General features: G+C 36.8%; 1 protein-coding gene across 1 annotated transcript; it reads left to right on the top strand.

The window, feature by feature from the left end:
* The first annotated feature begins 1,729 nt into the window (after positions 1-1,729).
* Positions 1,730-17,070, top strand: NME8 (NME/NM23 family member 8). Its single transcript, XM_042889057.1, has 15 exons — positions 1,730-1,762; positions 1,860-1,917; positions 2,771-2,877; positions 3,428-3,499; positions 4,303-4,419; positions 4,960-5,026; positions 5,916-5,992; positions 8,042-8,134; positions 9,795-9,952; positions 10,512-10,690; positions 11,774-11,918; positions 12,585-12,692; positions 13,336-13,487; positions 16,108-16,252; positions 16,848-17,070. The coding sequence occupies exons 1-15, from the start codon at positions 1,730-1,732 to the stop codon at positions 17,068-17,070; spliced, it is 1,734 nt and encodes a 577-aa protein (XP_042744991.1).
* Positions 17,071-17,448: the final 378 nt, after the last annotated feature.

The raw sequence follows: 17,448 nt of genomic DNA on the forward strand, positions 1-17,448 counted from the left end.
CCAGCACCTCACCACTCTCTATGTGAAGAACTTCCTCCTGACATCCAACCTAAATCTTCCCTCCCTCAACTTGAAACCATTTCCCCTCGTCCTACACATATCAACCCTTTCAAAGAGTTGATTCCCCTCCCCTCTGTAGGCTCCCTTTAGGTATTGAAAGGCCGCAATGTGGTCACCCCACAGCCTTCTTTTCTCCAGGCAAAAAGAGAAAAGAAGGCTGTGGGGTGACCTCATTGCACAAGATCCAATGCACAGGCTGTTATGTATGTGTCTGTCTGTCTGTTTGTATGCACAGGGGCATGGCCTGATCTCACAAGTGCTTGGTAATAATAGAATCACAGAATCATTGAATCAGTAAGGTTTGAAAGATCACATCCAGTCCAAACATCAACCCTTGAGTGCCCACCTCTCTCAACATTACCCTTTTCTTGAACACCTCCAGGGACAGTGATTCTACCACCTCCCTGAGCAGCCTGTTCCAATGCCTCACCATTCTTTCTGAGAATAAATTTTTCCTAACATGCAGCCTAAACTTTCCCTGATGCTACTTGAGGCCATTCCCTCTCATCCTATTGCTAGTTATCTGGCAGAAGAGGCCAATCCACACCTCGCCACACTCTCCTTTCAAGTAGCTGTAGAGAGTGATAAGGTCTCCCTGAAGCCTCCTATTCTCCAGACTGAAGAAACCCAGAACATTCCAGTGTATGTGTGCATGAAGGTCTGTGCTAAGGTGTTGAGTGTGTGTGCAAAGATCATGTGTTTTTAATGTCATTTTGGTGTGCACCCAGGTCTATTTTCATATGTGAATTAGACAGAGGAGGCATCAAGAAAGAGTTGTCTTTTGCATTGGTCTCTACACCTCTGTCTTTGTTCTGAAGGGAGCAGCTCCAGTGTGAATGACAGAACACTTCTACCTCTGGACTGCTCGAGCTGTCAAATAACAGCACACAGATAACAGAGGTGACATTCATGGTGGCACTTTCCTTTTCCCCATGACAAAGTCCACTATCTTAACCAAGAGCTGTGAAAACCTCCACTTCTGCTGCTGATCCAGTGACACATTTATCACTCAGCCAACATCCGCCTGCAAACTGAAATCAAACTTCATCCAAGTATGTAATTTAGTAGATAGTTTTTCCACTCAGATCAAACTTAAACATCTATTAAAAAGAGGAAGGGAGGGAGAGAGAGAAGGGTATGTTTTATTAACGATGGGAATGATGAATGCATCATGATTCATTTTGGCAGTTCAGTTGTGGGACACATGAAAATCATTGCTTTACATATATTCTAGAAGACAAGGAACTTGATCTAATGACATTCTGAGTTGAAGCTCTTTAATCATCAGTTTTCTGAAATGGTTCACTGTCACAGCAGCTGTCATCTTATCCAAGGTTCTTTGGTCATTCTTATCAGAGCAATTACGAATTTGAAATATGCTTGAGGCCAAAGAACACTGAGGATCCTAAGAGATTAAGAAGATAACTTTTATTCAGTTTCCTGTGCTATGTTGGTTCTGCTACCAAGTCTCATACTGCTCCACAGAATGCTGATGTGAAGTTTAAACTGCCATCATTATAGGAGCTTCAGTGGAGTTAAGTTTAAAGGGAATCAGAATACAGTGCTAAGTTGAAAAAATCAGTTCTACATGTCACAAATGTGGCTCACTTCTCTTTAAAATTATTAAATGTTCCTCAAGTTTTGATGTGCTTCCTGTAATTACAGGGAGATGGCAGGCAAGAAGAAAGAAATTCAGCTTCAGGTATAAATTCTAATTACATGATCAGTTCCAGACATTAAAAGCTTTGTTTGTTTGTTGTCTTTCATATCTGTTAAAATGTCAATTCATTTTATTTCAGACCACAATATGCAACCAAAATGAGTGGGATGAAATGTTGCTGACAAAAGGCGTAGTAGGTACTGACTATTACTGCTTTCTGACAGTTTCTTATATATCATCCCATCTGTAATACAGAAAGCTACAAAGACTAGTACCATGCTATCTCCTAAACAATAATTATGTTAATATATTTAAATATAAATAGTGTTTATGAATAAATGTTGTCTTCCATAACAAATAAATACATTACAAATCATATTATCCACTACTTTATCCACTTTCATATACTAATGTTTATTAAGTGCCATTTCAAGTATTTTTTAATGATCAGTGTTAGTACATTTCTGTGGAAGGTTTTCCCTAAAATCTCATAGGGACTAAATTAATGCCATACAGAAAGACTCATCAGTTAATCAGTCAGCATTTTTCAGAGTGCATCTTCTGTATTTTTCCAGCTCTCAGTACCCTGAGTACAATAACAAAATCTCCTGGATCTCTGGGGATTTGTATTTGGGTACAGAAAACAAATCTGAAATTGGATTGTACCTACAGATAGCAATGATGGGAAAGGATTTATATGTATGAGCTCTTGGGGTAGGAAATGTAGAATAAAGTTTGAGAAGAATGAAAAGCAACAGTGGGGGGGAAAAATAATCATCAAAAGAAAAAGAAATAAGAAAGAAATGTAGCCGTTTGGATTAATCATCACAAACAGTATTGCAAAGTAGATCTCTGCTGTCAAAAGTAATAGAAATAAAAGAGGAAACCGTGATGTATCCACTCAATACATACGTGAAGTACTTATTGATTAGAAGAGGACTGGATGGTATAGGTAACTATCTTCTTAGTCCCATTCCAACACACTCATAAGTATGTTTACTTTTCTAAGTTTCTTTAGTCAGCTGTTTATAACTTCAAAACATATTTTAGTAATAGATGTGTATCAAGCTTGGTGCGGCCCTTGCAAAGCTGTGGTAAATTTATTCAGAAAACTGAAGAATGACTTCAGTGAAGATGATGTGCTGCATTTTGCAGTGGTAAGGATGTACATTTTGTATAGAACTTAAGTATAGTTTATGATAAATGCATCTTTTTATCTGTCTGTATGTACGGCGTTTTCATTTTGCTTTCCTTACATCAATTGAGCCGTTACAATTTTGGCCTGGTTGCCTTTTCTTCACAACATCCTTATAAGACTTCCTTCAGAGGCAGATTAGAAACGGATTACATTTGGAAAAAAGTTACCATAGAAGGAGAGTTAATATCCCCCAAATTTCCTAATCTGAAGTGCTTTTTCGCTGAGTTGACCACATCACTTAGCAGAGCTAAGTGAGCAGAGCTAAGAGCTTAGCAAGGTGGATATTTGCTTCTGTCAAGACTGCATGTACTGCTTCCCTGTTTCTGTATGTCAACCTCACGTCAAATCAGTTCTTTCTTCATCACCAGCAAGTGGCATAAAGCATTATTGAGGTGATGTAACACGTTACATGGCTGCAGTTTTCTTTCAAGCAAAAAAGATTTTACGTACACACGTACATATGATACATAGATACAAACAAGTACGTAATTGTCTTCATCTGACTGCAGGCAGAAGCTGACAGCATTGAGACTCTGCAACCATTTAGGAATAAATGTGAACCTGTGTTTCTCTTTTGTGTTGTGAGTACCCTGCATCTGTTTCTATTAATGTGTCACCTATTTTTGCATTAATTTTTCAGTAGATTAGAAATAAATATAAAGCTGTGTAAGTCATGTTTTTACAGTAGATGGGATTTTATTACCAGATGTTGTTTACTTAAGGTTTATTACCATGTGTGTCTCTTGAGCACATTTCTGTTGCGTTTGCATGTAGCACCAGCACAGCTTTGTGGTAGCCACATTTTTGGTAGTTTGTGACTGAAAAATCAGTTTTTTTCTGGGGTTGGTTCAAATAAGTGCCTACATTTAGCTACTCTGGAATGGATATTTTGTTCTTAAAGACGATCCAGTTCCAGCCTCTCTGCCAAGAACAGGGACATCTTTCACTAGATCAGGTTGACCAATGCTCTGTTCAAACTGACTTTGAAAACTTCTGTGACAGAACATCCCCAGCTTCTCTGGGAAACCTGTTCTACTGTCTTCCTTATATGCAATCTAAATCTGTCCTCTTCCTTTTTAAAAAGGCTGACCCTTATAATTGTGAGCTAGTTATTTGCATTTATTTTTTACTTCTTTTGGTAAGTCTGGAAACAAACAGAGAATTAGACAAAAAAAGAAAGAATAAAGTTGAGAAGATGAGAAAGATTCATTCTGAACCAGCAGAGAAATTAGTGTCTCTGGTATTCACTTCAGTGGGCAAAGTGGTGATATTTCTGGAGAAAAAAAAACACAAAACCCACAAAATATAGTATGTTCCCAAACTGAAGTACATGTGTAAACTAGGAGACAAGAACTGACAGTGAGTGTTATTTCCTCTTTCACAGAACGGCAAAATTATTACAATAGTGAGAGGTGCAAATGCTCCTCTTATAAGTAAGAAAGTAACAGAACTAGTACAAGAAGAGAGGGAAATTCTGGCTGGACAGAAGGAACGCCCCAAGGTATTCACAAAAATATACAGATATAGATATAGATACAGATATAGATATAAATAAGTATTTTTACAACATTTTATGGGTTTCTCTCAATGCCTGTTACTTTCTGTAATGTTTAATTTTTAAAAAATTCTTTACTTTATAATAAATGGATTTTTTCTTTTTTTCTTTTCAGAAAAATCCCTTTACTTTTCAGAACTGGAGGAAAATTATAGATTGCTATATTATTCAGAGAAATGGAGGGATGGGCTGCTAACGAAATGTCCCTAGCAGATAATGTCACTAGTTGAACTCATTATCTTTTTATTTTTTTTTGAGTCATTTTTTTTCCATATTCAGAAAAAGGAAACTTTAAACAAACTATAGATCGCTTACAGAAAATCAGGCTAGCCCAAAGTCTCCCTTCAAATTGCAGGCTTTCCTGGGTAGCAAATATATTATCAAATATATTATCACTTTAAGAAAAAAGTGTTGTGAAGATCTAATGCTGTTTTGTACTTTTAGATTCACAATGGTGATTTACTTCTGTTTTTACAATTACCCTAGGTGGATGAACTTGTTTTCCTAGAAGAGAAATTGTCAGAAGAGTCTATTGAGGAGACTGTACCTGAGGGTAAATACATTTGATTTATTTTAGAAGTTAATTTTATAACAAAAGCAGGGCAAAGAGTTTAAATTTGGATTCAGCTCCAGCTTAAGGAACAGAAGCTTTGAAGCTCTAATACTCTGCTGTAATACATTCCTTACTGCATGCAGGTGCCTTTCAGTGTTTTCTAGTATTGGCAACTGATTTTGTCTTGTGTTTCCAGTAGAGCTGTCATTAACTGCTTCTGCAGTGCTTGAGATCTTACTGAATTACATTTTAATGCCTAAATGTAAACCTCACTTTCTACAAAGATATAGTTTATATTTTCATCTGAACACTTTAATTTTGCAGTTATGTGTATGCTATGTATGATGCAATAGCATGCCTGAGCAGGAACACCTCTTGTGTTAATGTTAGATTGTGCTAGCAAGCAGCTGCTACTTCAGCAGTTCTTATTGCAAATGACTCAATGGAAAGGAAATAAACATCTACTGAGACAAGAAATGTACATTTTACTGGAAATCTCTGATAATCATAGGAGATTTTCACAGTAGTATTTGTTCTTTTCACTTTCTAGTCTTGCTCATAGAAAAGCTTCCTAGAAAAAGCATTCATTTTAAATTGTAGATTTTGCACCACAGTAGCAGCACGTAGAACATTTCTCTACCATGTGACCCAAAAACACCAGTGGTTTACCAGGAATATGGATTCTAGAGATGACCAAGGACTGTCCCAGACTTTAAGATATGCTTTATGTGCTGGAGTCACTTATTTCTTGGAAAAACTTCTTGATCATCTCAATCCTAAAATAGTGACGTATTTATTGGGACTCACTTGTAAGTAATGGAAAATTCAGCTGTACATTTATTTTGATATACATATTCATTGCTACATGATTTTTTGTGTTTTCCAGAAGAAGAAGTCACATACTCTGTTGGAATTATAAAACCTGATGATGTTTCGGAGGGACGTGTAGAGGAAATTAAACAAAAGGTAGACAGAACTTGAAAAGATTCATTCACCCTTTTCAGTTAGGTGGCACAGTAGGACAGAAGATCAAATTGATCTTGATTTATTTCCAGGCTTTGTAGCAGTGCTTATTAATGCATCTCTGATAAGGATAGTAAAAGCAAGTTAATTTTACCCTGAAATAACATAGTATTTGAATTGATATTGTTGCTTTAATATTTTATGCCAGTAAGTAACATATGACATATGTATTATATATTATATACATATATGTAAAGATGATGAGGGGCCTGGAGCAACTGTGTCATGAGGAAAAGCTGGGAGAGCTGGGACTGGTCAGTCAGGGGAAGAGAAGTTTGAGGGTAGATTTAATTACTGTTTATAAGTGCAGGAATCAAGTCAAAGCAGAATGGACTTTTTTTGGTGGCAAGTAACAATAATACAAGGGGCAATGGGCAGAAACTGGGGCACAAAGAGGAACTTCTTTACTGTCAGAGCGACTGAGCACTGAAACAGGCTGCCCAGAGAGGTTGTGAAATGTCTTTCTCTGGAGATACTCAAAACCAGCCTGGATGCTTTCCTGTGCAATCAGCTGTAGGAAGCCTGCTGTAGCAGGGGGGTGAACTCAATATTCTCTAGACATCCTTTCCAGCCCCTCCGATCCTGTGATTCTGTGACATGGATTTATACTGTGGAGATCACTGACACATGAAATCCACAAGCAGAAGGGTGCCTTTTTTTCTCATACTGTAATAGAAATGAGATCTAGAAACTACAGTGGTGAAGTTCATCCTTTCAACCGCAGAAGATATTTTTCCTCACTGCACAGTGTCTTTAAGAACTGTCAGCACACATAGAGCAACTAATCAGCCTGTTATGCTGTTTATAGTGTGTATATGCACATAAATGACTTAGCATATGCCTGCAAATTGATTTGTGTGCACTAGCAATCAGACACTGGACACTAATAAGAATCTCAGTACATCAGAGGATTCTGGATTTATTTAAGTCATCAAACAAGAAAAGAGAAATTCTCTTTCCTTCCAGAATATAATATGGTAGTATTATAGTATATATGTATATCATTCCTATAATTATAGGACTAGCTGACTGCTTCTGATTTAAAAAAAAAAAAAAAAAGCTCATAACACTACATACCAGGATAACATTTTAATTTAAAAAAGTATTTTGAGAGGGTCTGTGACATAAATAGGAAAATTAGTGCTATATGCCCAGTTTCTGCCCTTTCTCCATCTTGACAAGAAAGGAAGGAGGCTCAATAAAAGCAGAAAGAGCAAGCAGTGTTTGAAGGCAATTTAGATGTAGCTGAGCAGCTGTTGGTTGGCTCTATCTGTATGCTGCCTTATGAGATGTGTACCATTGCTGTTTCCACCTACAAACTTTGCAGTGCAATGTAAAAACTCAGCAGCATCATAGGGGATTTTAAAGAGCAGAGTGTTTGTGAGTAAGCTGATATCAGCACATGGAGCTGAATTATGCTGTCTTTGTTTAGATATAAGTATATGGTATAAATCTCTTATCAGTGAGATTATGAATTTTGATACAGATCACGCAAGTGCATATTGAATTTAGTGCAGTAATGTAATTAAAAACAGTTAATCATAAAATATATCTTATTACTGATATCTGCTATTCTTCATGTCTGGTAAAGTTCAGCCTATTTGTATTGCAACAGTTACTGACAAACACACACTTACATGGTTACTGTGATTATAATGCAGATTATAACTGATTTTTAGAAGTACTTGCATGTTTATCATTTACAATAGTAAAAAATATATATATTTGATGTTAAATAAAAAGAATTACTGACCACTGCATGAATGCATATACTGCACTGCAACTTTAACATAGTGAACATTGCTATCCTGAATCCAGTAAAGGGCTTTGAAAAGCTGAAATTTTAGTTTACACAAACATAATGTTATATTTGGAATATTTCAGATAATTCAAATTTAAAATAGCATCCATAATCAATCATCTCTAGGTTTACATAGGATTTTATATGCATCTTTCATCAAATGCCACTGAGTAATGACTGAATAATTGCAGATTAGAGACGCAGGCTTTGGCATTGCAGCATCAGAAGAGAAAATGCTAAGTGAAGAGCAAATCAGAGAATTCTACACCAAGAAAAGAGAACAGGTAGGAAAAAACAAACCCCACTCACAAATAAAAACAGAAGAAAAAACCTGAACAAAAGGAATGGGTAAGGTATATCAGTGTGGCTGCACGTATTTTTAAATCTCCAGACTTTAATTCGTTAATATGTTGATGAACTGAATTAGTGGACATTTAGTACACAGAAAAGAAATAAAATGATCTCTTTTTTTTCTTACTCTCTTTTTACGAATATAGCCTGGTAGCACTCCAACACTTCTACTAAGTTATATTAAACTCCAATTAAAAACTAAAATATTTTACTACTTCTTTCTCTTATCAGAATGTGCTTGATCCTTAATCATGGCCTATGTCTTCCAGTCAGGAAATAAATGATAGCATGAATTACTTTTGCTTTCCTTCACTATTTTTGTCATTGGACAGTACTGGCAATAAGCCCAGGCACAAGCAGAATGATAAAACATCTCCAGAAAAGGTTATTTTCCTGTCTCTATCCTATACCAGGGAAAATTGCAGATAGTTCAAGGAATCAATGAAATGATGTTGTTTACTCTAATGGCAATGTTTTAGCAAAGAAGCAACTGGATTTTGCCATGATTTTTGGCAGAAGTTAGCTGAAGTTAACTATACCGAAGGGTTTGTATCCCAACAAAAATTAATGCCTCTGAGTAAATATTTTTATTTAAAATGTATATAAGGTAGTCTGGAATTATAAGGAGACACCTAGTTTGATATTATCAGAGGGACCACAGTAAAAATAAAAGGTTGATATAATCAAAACAAGAAGCTGAGAAAATGTTCCTAAGGTGCTACAAGTGAGCAAGAGTGAAATAAGACTGTGTGGAAAGGAAGTAACAGGCTGAGCACGTGAGGAATTATGAAGAGATGGTTTTGCAACCTGGGATTCCACTTTAGACAGACAGAGCCAGTTTTGAAATACAAGTATATGTTGTCTTCATGAGAACAGCAGCCGAAATTGAGGTTAGATGCAGTGGGTGACATAGGAGGAAGACAAGGAGAAAGCATACAGTGCTTCACAAGTTCACAGAAAACTGCTATGAACTATCAGGAGCAGTTCAGAAGGCTCTGTGCTTGTTGAGAAGCCTGTTACATTATTTGTCACTGGCCCCCAGTACAAGAAAATTACAAGAGCTTGGAAAGTTATTTTCTGATTAGAATGTCTTTCACATGATTGAAGACTAAAGCTGGAAGAGTGGAAAGAATCTGGCAAAGACAATGATGGAAAAGCACACAGATTTCTTGCAAATATTTTGTTCTATATTTCCTATGAGTTAGTTGAGTTTTGGTTTCAAAAATTCTGCATGGAATTGTATTGCAGCATGTGGTAAGTGCTACTGCAAACACAGCATCTGATCAGGTTGGATTAATTTCTAGGTCATTTTCTTCTCTCATCATTTGCACTTCAAACTGGAGTAATATATAGTGCTTGCTTAATTTACTTTTCTTACTTCATTTACCTCAATTAATTGCATTTTAGACATTTTATAGTTTTATTTCCTCAAATGACTGATAAAAAGTCTTTCAAACAGTTTGACAGGGTTTTGAATAACCAATACTAATGCCTTTTAAGAACAGGAGTGCTACTTAAAAAGTATGACTTCATTTCTGATGACAAAGTCAGAGTTTGTGAAATTCATGGTGAAACAAAAATTATATTTTTTAGCCTGATTTTGATGATTTTGTTCAATTCATGATGAGTGGACCGTGCCATATTCTGATAATCACTAAAAAAAAAGGAACAGATGCTATTCCTCTCTGGAAAGAACTGCATGAAACAAGTGAAGGCATGCCTGGTGAGGCTGAGGCTGAAGAAACAGATAGGTAAATAACATTGTTAATTGCAATGTGTGATTAAGTTACAGTATTCCAAAAACATAATAAACAAAGACCATCATTACATATCTGATTGATATGTACATGTGTACACTGATATCTGATATGCTTCTTGAGGAACATAGTAACTCCATGCTTCCCAGAGAAAGACAACAGGCAAAGGGCGCTGACTTCTTGCTAATTCAGAACTAGACTTGCACAAGTTGTCTAAGAGGAACAGTGCTGTACTTCAAAGCTGCTGTAGTCCATGCAATTCCACTTCACACTAGTTCACAAAGACAGTGATTGAAGTATGCTGTATGCCCTGGGATCACTGTGTAAAAGCCTGCAAACAAGTGAGAGAGGTTGCAGGTTGGTGGTTTTTGTTGTTGGTTTGTTTTCAACTGAGATACTTCAGTAGATAGCAAGGATTGGCTGTTCACATTCATGACATCTTGGAATGTCTGTTTTGCTCTAATGTCAAGTACGTAAAAAAATGTCAAAATAATAATAATGTCAAAAAACAACTTGTAATTGACTAAAAGATGGCACAACTATGTCTTTCTAGGCTGCAAAGAACTGAAGAAAATGAGACTATATCAAATATATGTGATGTGCCAGACAGCTTAGAAGATGCTAGCAGGCAACTCGCCTTCTTTTTCCCAAATTTTGATAGAAAGAGCACAGAACAAAAATTTGAGAAGACGTTGGCCTTAATTAGACCTTGTGTCCTAAGAGAAAGACGGGGTAAGTTTTAGTAACTACATTTTCCATCTAGGGCAAATAAAGTCTCATACTTTGAACTTCAAGAATTCTAACTCTACTAATGGAAAGGAGGTAGATCATCTTCTCTGCTCAGCATTAAGTTGTCAGTAATCTTTATCAGGAAAAATTACATGGCTCGTGTTTGATATATTTAGAATATAAATGTCAAAACCATTTTGTTCCTTTATTTGATATTTTAAGGCTATCTTTATAAAGCTTACGGAAAACATCTCAAAGAAGCTGGGATTTTCAAAGTATACTGTAACATAACATACTTCCCACCATAACGTAGTAGCTGATACTGTCCCTGACTGCATGGTCCAGAGCAGACCAATGGCAAGTGTGAAAGAGATATGATTCAGGATGTGCTATGTTGCATAAGACACTGCTGCACACAAATACATTTATACAGACAAGGTGTCTATAGATTGGATCACAAAATCTACCCCATTAGTACAAAGCTCCATCCAAACAAGTTTCTTCTTACGTATATTTATATCTCTTGCTAGATCATAGTTAGCTTTCTTATTCAAATTCAAGAATTTCTGTTCTGGAATTGACATACACACAAAGATTTGTAACACTAGAATTTTGATCTTTCCGTGCATTTATTTTCTTGATTACTATCAAGAAAATTTTGCTAAGAAGAATCATTTTACCTGTATATAGAGAATTATACACAGGTATATATCTATATACAGTCCTGTATATAGAGACTTATACTTTTGACTTGTGCCTGATATTTGTAAGCATGTTCTCGTAAGATTTGGTTAAATTAATATCTGTCTACACAAATTCTCCGTATTTTCCTTCATTTATGCAGTGCATATCAAATTTCTCAGTCAGGAATCCCTACTGAGATTTCTGAAGTGAGAGAAAACCTTAAGAGAGCGAGGATCAGTTTTATGAGCATCCAGGCAGCTGCCAAAAACATCCAGCAGTTGCTTTAAACTAGCTTGCTATTTTTCTAATTCAATTTATTATTGGAAGTCCACGTCGTTTCTTCGCAAGAGTATGAATTGTTGGGTGGACAGTGATTTAGCATTATTTCAATAATTTAAACAGATTCCATTATGCAAAGCATAAAAGATGATGGCTTTGAGGTAGCGATGCAGAAGGAAATAACCCTATCTGAAGAACAAGCACGAGAATTTTATAAAGAACATGAAAACGAAGACTATTTCCCAGCACTGCTAGAACAAATGACCAGGTAAGGTCAATGAAAAATGAGACTGTGGATTTATAAACGAGACTGAAACTTTCACAACAAATAACTGAATTGAATAGTTCACGGCCATCACATCTGAGAGTTTAGTAAAATTCAAAACAGAATCAGACAAATGCAGACAATGAGATAATTACCAAGTAGAAAAATCAGATTTTTAAAAATTACCACGACTTCACAACTGCAGGATGTTGGTTAGTTTGGTTGATTTGAAGGAAAACAGTTGAGCTATGCTCTGGAGAGCAGCACTTAGATTGTCTATAGGAGTAAACTTTGTTCAGGTTGTGTGTTGGACTTTTCAGAGTGGAAAAAAAAACAATCATATTTGGATATTGTCTTCCAATGAAGTTGTAACACGGCTGGGATGCATACAAAATCTTAGGAGCTGATCCGTATTTTTGCATCTAATAATAAAGATACAGCCCAATTCTGCAACATTCCTGCCATTTTGGTACCAGTAACTTTGAAATTTAAATTCTTTCAAGCTCCATGAGGTTTTATCAGGCTGTAGCTATTTAAAAAGATACTGGTTTGAAAATCCTTCAGTAGTAGGCTTTGTTTGCCTGGCCTCATCTGCATGTGATCAAATTCTTTTTGCCAGTTGCAGAGAGTTTAATATTTGATGTTTTTGATGCTGATTTTCTGTTACAGTGGTCCAACACTTGTACTTGCTCTAACACGACAAAATGCTATAGCACACTGGAGAGATTTATTAGGCCCAAAGACTATTGAAGAGGCAAAGAAGAAAAATCCAAACAGGTAGTACCTAAAATAGTAAACTGTCACCCTCAGCCTCTAATTTACCTTTATATTCTTCATCTCAATGAATATCACATTCCAACTGGTGTAACTATAGTGCCATCATCTGGAAGCTGATGTATATTTCTGCAGCTTGTTAAAGTTTTCTCGGATAAAAGGTATTATAGTAACAGCACTTCTAGTATTGAATTCTGCTTGGTTTTGTTTGAAATAGCATCATTGTTTTTTTTTTAAACCAAATGCCTGTTTTCTTAGATTAAGGAAAAATTTCACTGGTGGATTATGTTATTTGTGACAGAGTTTCTTTCACATGTTTTATGAATTAACACCTTATTTTCTCACCTGCTTGCAGTATTGTTCTAATAAGCTGCTGTGACATCATCTTACTTGTTATTGCCAGAAGCATTGTTTCCTTAAACAAAAACTGGTATTACTTTGGAAATATAATGAGATGACAGAAAGGAAAGCGATCGTATTTCATGTGGTTAATTAAAAATGTGACTGCTCTTTCTTACAGCTCCAGAGATATCACAGAGCATTTAATTTGCCAGATCGATTTCAATACAGTAGGTTAAGGTTAGTCACAGTTAAAGCTCAAAATAACTATTCCCTTTAATATCTTCACTCTTTTAATGACTCTTAGTTTACGTGCAAAGTATGCAGTCGACAACTTAGATATTAATCAGCTGCATGGTAGTTCTTCACTTACTGATGCTCAGAAGGAATTAGAGTTCTTCTTCCCTCAGGAGCACACTTTGGCATTAATCAAACCTGCTGCTGCTAAAAATCACAAAGGTAAGTGATCTAGAAAGCATAGGCTATGTCTCCAGATGTTATTTCTACAAAATATTAGCAATGTACACTGCAGTGAACCATGCCAGGTGCATTATATTTATTCTATGAGAATGCTTTTACCATGCAGATAAGTGCTTTTACAGGGCTTGCATAATTCATATCGAGGTCTCAAATGTGACATTTCCTTTCTCAAGTAATCTACAGCTCTTTCTTCACAGGAGTACTAGTGAATTGAAGCAAGAGAATATCCTTAGCTAAGTTAAACAGTTTAAAAGCCTGGCACACTGCCAAACTAGTTGTCCAGTGTTCTTTTAAGTAGAGAGGCTTTCCTAAGTCACACTACTGATTTCAGACAGTTTTCTCTACTGACTCAAAATGAGCCACTATTAAGTTCGATTCATTCCTGTACAATCATAGTATCATAGTACCAAAGAATCACAGGGGTTGGAAGGGACCTCTGGAGATTGTCTAGTCCAACACCCTGATAAAGCAGGTAGGTTTCACAGAAAAGCATCCAGGCAGGTTTTGAATATCTCGAGAAGGATAATCCACAACCTCTCTGGGCAGCCTGTTCCAGTTCTCTGTAACCTCCAAAGAAAAAAATTTCTTCCTTGGCTTCATATGGAACTTTGTGTGTTCAAGTTTATCACCACCCAGATGATTCATGGCCAACCTGCTGTCCACTAGAATACCCAGGTCCTTCTCTGCAGATCTCCTTTCTCCTTTTCAGCAGGTCAGCCCCTAGCCTGTACTGATGCATGTAGCTATTCCTCCCCAGGTATAGGACTCTACACTTGCTGTTGTTGAATCTCATCAGGTTCCTCTCTGCCCAAGATTCCAGACTGTCTAGATCTCACTGAATGGCAGCAAAGTCTTATGGTGTGTCAGCCACTCATCCGAGCTACATGTCAACAGCAAACTTCTATCCCTACATCCAGATGTAGATGTTGAACAAGACTGGACCCCATACCAGCTCCTGAGGAACACTGTTAGCTACAGGCCTCCTGCTAAACTCTGCACCAATGACCACAACCCTCTGAGCTCTGCCAGTCAGCCAGTTCTCAGTCCATCTCACTGTTCTCTAGTCTATCCCACACCCCCAAAGCTTACCCATGAGCATGTTATGGGAGACGGTCAAAAGTCTTGCTGAAGTCAAGGTATGTACTGCTGCCATCCCCTCATCTACCCAGCCACTCATGATCCCAGAGAAAGCTACCAGATTGGGCAAGCATGATCTCCCCTAGGTGAGAATACACATTGATTACTCCAGAATACCTTATTCTCTTCCTGTTACTTCAGATGACATCCAGAATAAGCTGTTGCATCACCTTCCCAGGGACTACTGGCCTGTAGTTCCACTTCTTGCCAGTTTTATAGACTGGATTGACACTGGCTTTCTTCCAACACTCACGCAGCTCTCCCATACTCCATGACTTTTCAAAGATGATAGAGAGGGGTTTGGCAGCCACTTCTGTCAACTCCCTCAGTACTCATGGTGGGTGCCTGCCATCAAGACCCACTGTGTGCAATTAGTTTACGTGAACAATCTCTGCACAGAATCTCCTCAACCAAGGGGAAATCTTCCTTTAAACAGACTTTCTCTCTTACCTCCAGGGTCTGAGATTCCTGCAAGGCAGCCTCAGCACCAAAGATGGAAGAAAAGAAGGCATTCAGTTACTTCACCTTCCCAGTCTACTCCATTACCAGGGCACTCAACTCATTCAGCTGTGGACCACATTTTCCCTAGTCTTCCTTGTACTACTGACATAAGGAAAGAATCCTTTCTCCTTGTCCTTGACCTCCTTCATCAGATTTAATTCCAAGTGGGCCTTAGCCTTCCCTGTCATCTCTTTGCAAGCCCTGACAACATTTCTATATCCCTCCCAAGATGCAAGACCCCTTGTCTACATTTCATAGACTTTCATTTTCCATTTGAGTTTTTTCATGAGCTTCTTGTTCATCCATGCATGTCTCCTGCCACCTTTGCCTGATTTCTTACTCTTAGCGATGCACTCACTGATCCTGAACTTGGAATAAGTGCTGCTTAATGTCAACCAACTTTTTGAGGCCTCCTATCTTCCAATGCTCCAACACATAGGATACCTCCAAGTAGGTTCTTGAAGAAGTCAAAGTTGGCTCTCAGGAAGTTCAGGGTTGCAATTCTATCGATTGCTGTCTTTGTTCTGTCCTTGCCCTCAAACACAGAGAATGAGGAGGAAAGGTCAAAGTGAAAAGAACACCATACATTTGTAATCTTGCCTAAGGTTTTCACTCCTACTTTTTTTTTTTTTTTTTTTTTTTTTTTAAACCTCTGTTCCAAAGCCTCTTGTTAGCATTCTTCTTTCCTAGTAAGTTCAGTAGTCTTTCTAATTGTTAACTCATAATTGGCTTCGTTGGTCTTTCTTCTCTTCCTGGAACAACCTATATTTATTTTATCAGGCCAGCTGGTGTGTGCTATAGCATTACAACTACATTCCACATTCTGTCAAGTGTCAGAAATAGCAATAAATGCTACTAGCAATATTTTCTGAAACATTTAAAGAGGTTTTCGCATCAATTTTTTTTTTTCATTTGAACTAGCTATTTTAAACAAGAGTGAATTTACTTCTTATTCTTGTAGATGAAATTATGCAAAAGGTTAAAGATGCTGGGTTTACTATATCAAAAATTAAAGAAGAAGCTTTAACTCGTGAAATGGCTACACAGTTTTACAAGGATCATGAAGGAAAACCCTTTTTTGAAGAGCTAGTGGCATGCATGACTGAGTAAGTAACTAGCTATACAGTACTGAGTTATGTAAACTATGCATCACGTCTTTGAATGGATAGACCCAACAAAACAATTCCCTATGTGGGCTGATGTTTTTATACTCTGTTACTTTCTCTAGCAAGTTCAATCAGTTTTTCAGTGTTTTATAATTACTTTGTAGCATGAAGTGTCCTTCATTTAAAATGAAAGTTCACAATTCTTTCCAAAATTATGGACAGTAATTATTATTTTGGATGTGTTTCTCAAGTAACTCATTTCATGCAAGTAAAATATTTTTATCATAGTATCTTTGTGTAACTTTTGATATAAGTGCTTATTGTCCTGCTTCAGAAATTTTTGAGTGAGAGTCTTTTAAAGACAAGAAGTCCAAATCCAAAAAGCTGATTGTCATCATCTTTGTGGTTTTCAAACACAGGTATCAGTAGGTTTATGCTGCCTTTAACAAAACACTGCAGAAATGCATTTTGAAATTTAAACAGATTAACATTATTCAGACAGCATGTTTACCATAAGCCTTCACAGTATCTCTAAAGTTAAAGCTAAATCTGCATCTCACAACAGTGCAAGAACTTCCTTACGTCCATTTTACAGGGGCCCGTCTGTGGTAATGGTCTTAACAAAGGAAAATGCTGTCCAAGAGTGGAGGAAACTAATGGGTCCAACAGACCCAGAAGTGGCAAAAGAGAGCTATCCTGAATCAATTCGAGCCCAGTTTGCACAAAATATTTTGTCGAATGCTGTTCATGGATCATCTAATAGAGAACATGCACTGGAAAGCATTGAGTATGTTTTCGGCGAGATTGATATAGATTGAGCAATTAGTATTTGATTTTTTGAAATTTGTAGTCAAGTCACTAGACACATTTGTCTGCCTAGACACCTATATTTAACTGTAGATGTACACACACCTGTTTTCCTCCATATTCCATACGTTTTTTGTTATAAACCCATTTCTGTGCAACAAGGAATATCTATGTAACAAGTAGTAAGTGCTAGAAAATTGATGTTAGTAGTGATTTACTCATGTATGCTTGATATATATACATATTTGTTTTCATCACTTAACAAATGCATGTTTTTCAAATAGCCCAAGAATCTAATGTGTTTTGTGTACAATTATCTTAAAAACAGTGTCAAGGAAGGTCCTTAAAACACTGCTAGTGATACACCTGCTGTAAATATTTCAACCAAA

The sequence above is a fragment of the Lagopus leucura genome, unplaced genomic scaffold (assembly GCF_019238085.1).
Source record: "Lagopus leucura isolate 7727_CA_CO unplaced genomic scaffold, USGS_WTPT01 Super-Scaffold_100157, whole genome shotgun sequence".
In the NCBI taxonomy this organism is placed as follows: domain Eukaryota; kingdom Metazoa; phylum Chordata; class Aves; order Galliformes; family Phasianidae; genus Lagopus; species Lagopus leucura.

Coding starts and splice junctions, on each gene's coding strand:
- NME8 (XM_042889057.1), top strand. CDS start 1,730: ATGGCAGGCAAGAAGAAAGAAATTCAGCTTCAG. Junction 8,135..9,794: donor ACACCAAGAAAAGAGAACAG/GTAGGAAAAAAC, acceptor TATATTTTTTAG/CCTGATTTTGATGATTTTGT. Junction 9,953..10,511: donor GAGGCTGAAGAAACAGATAG/GTAAATAACATT, acceptor ATGTCTTTCTAG/GCTGCAAAGAACTGAAGAAA.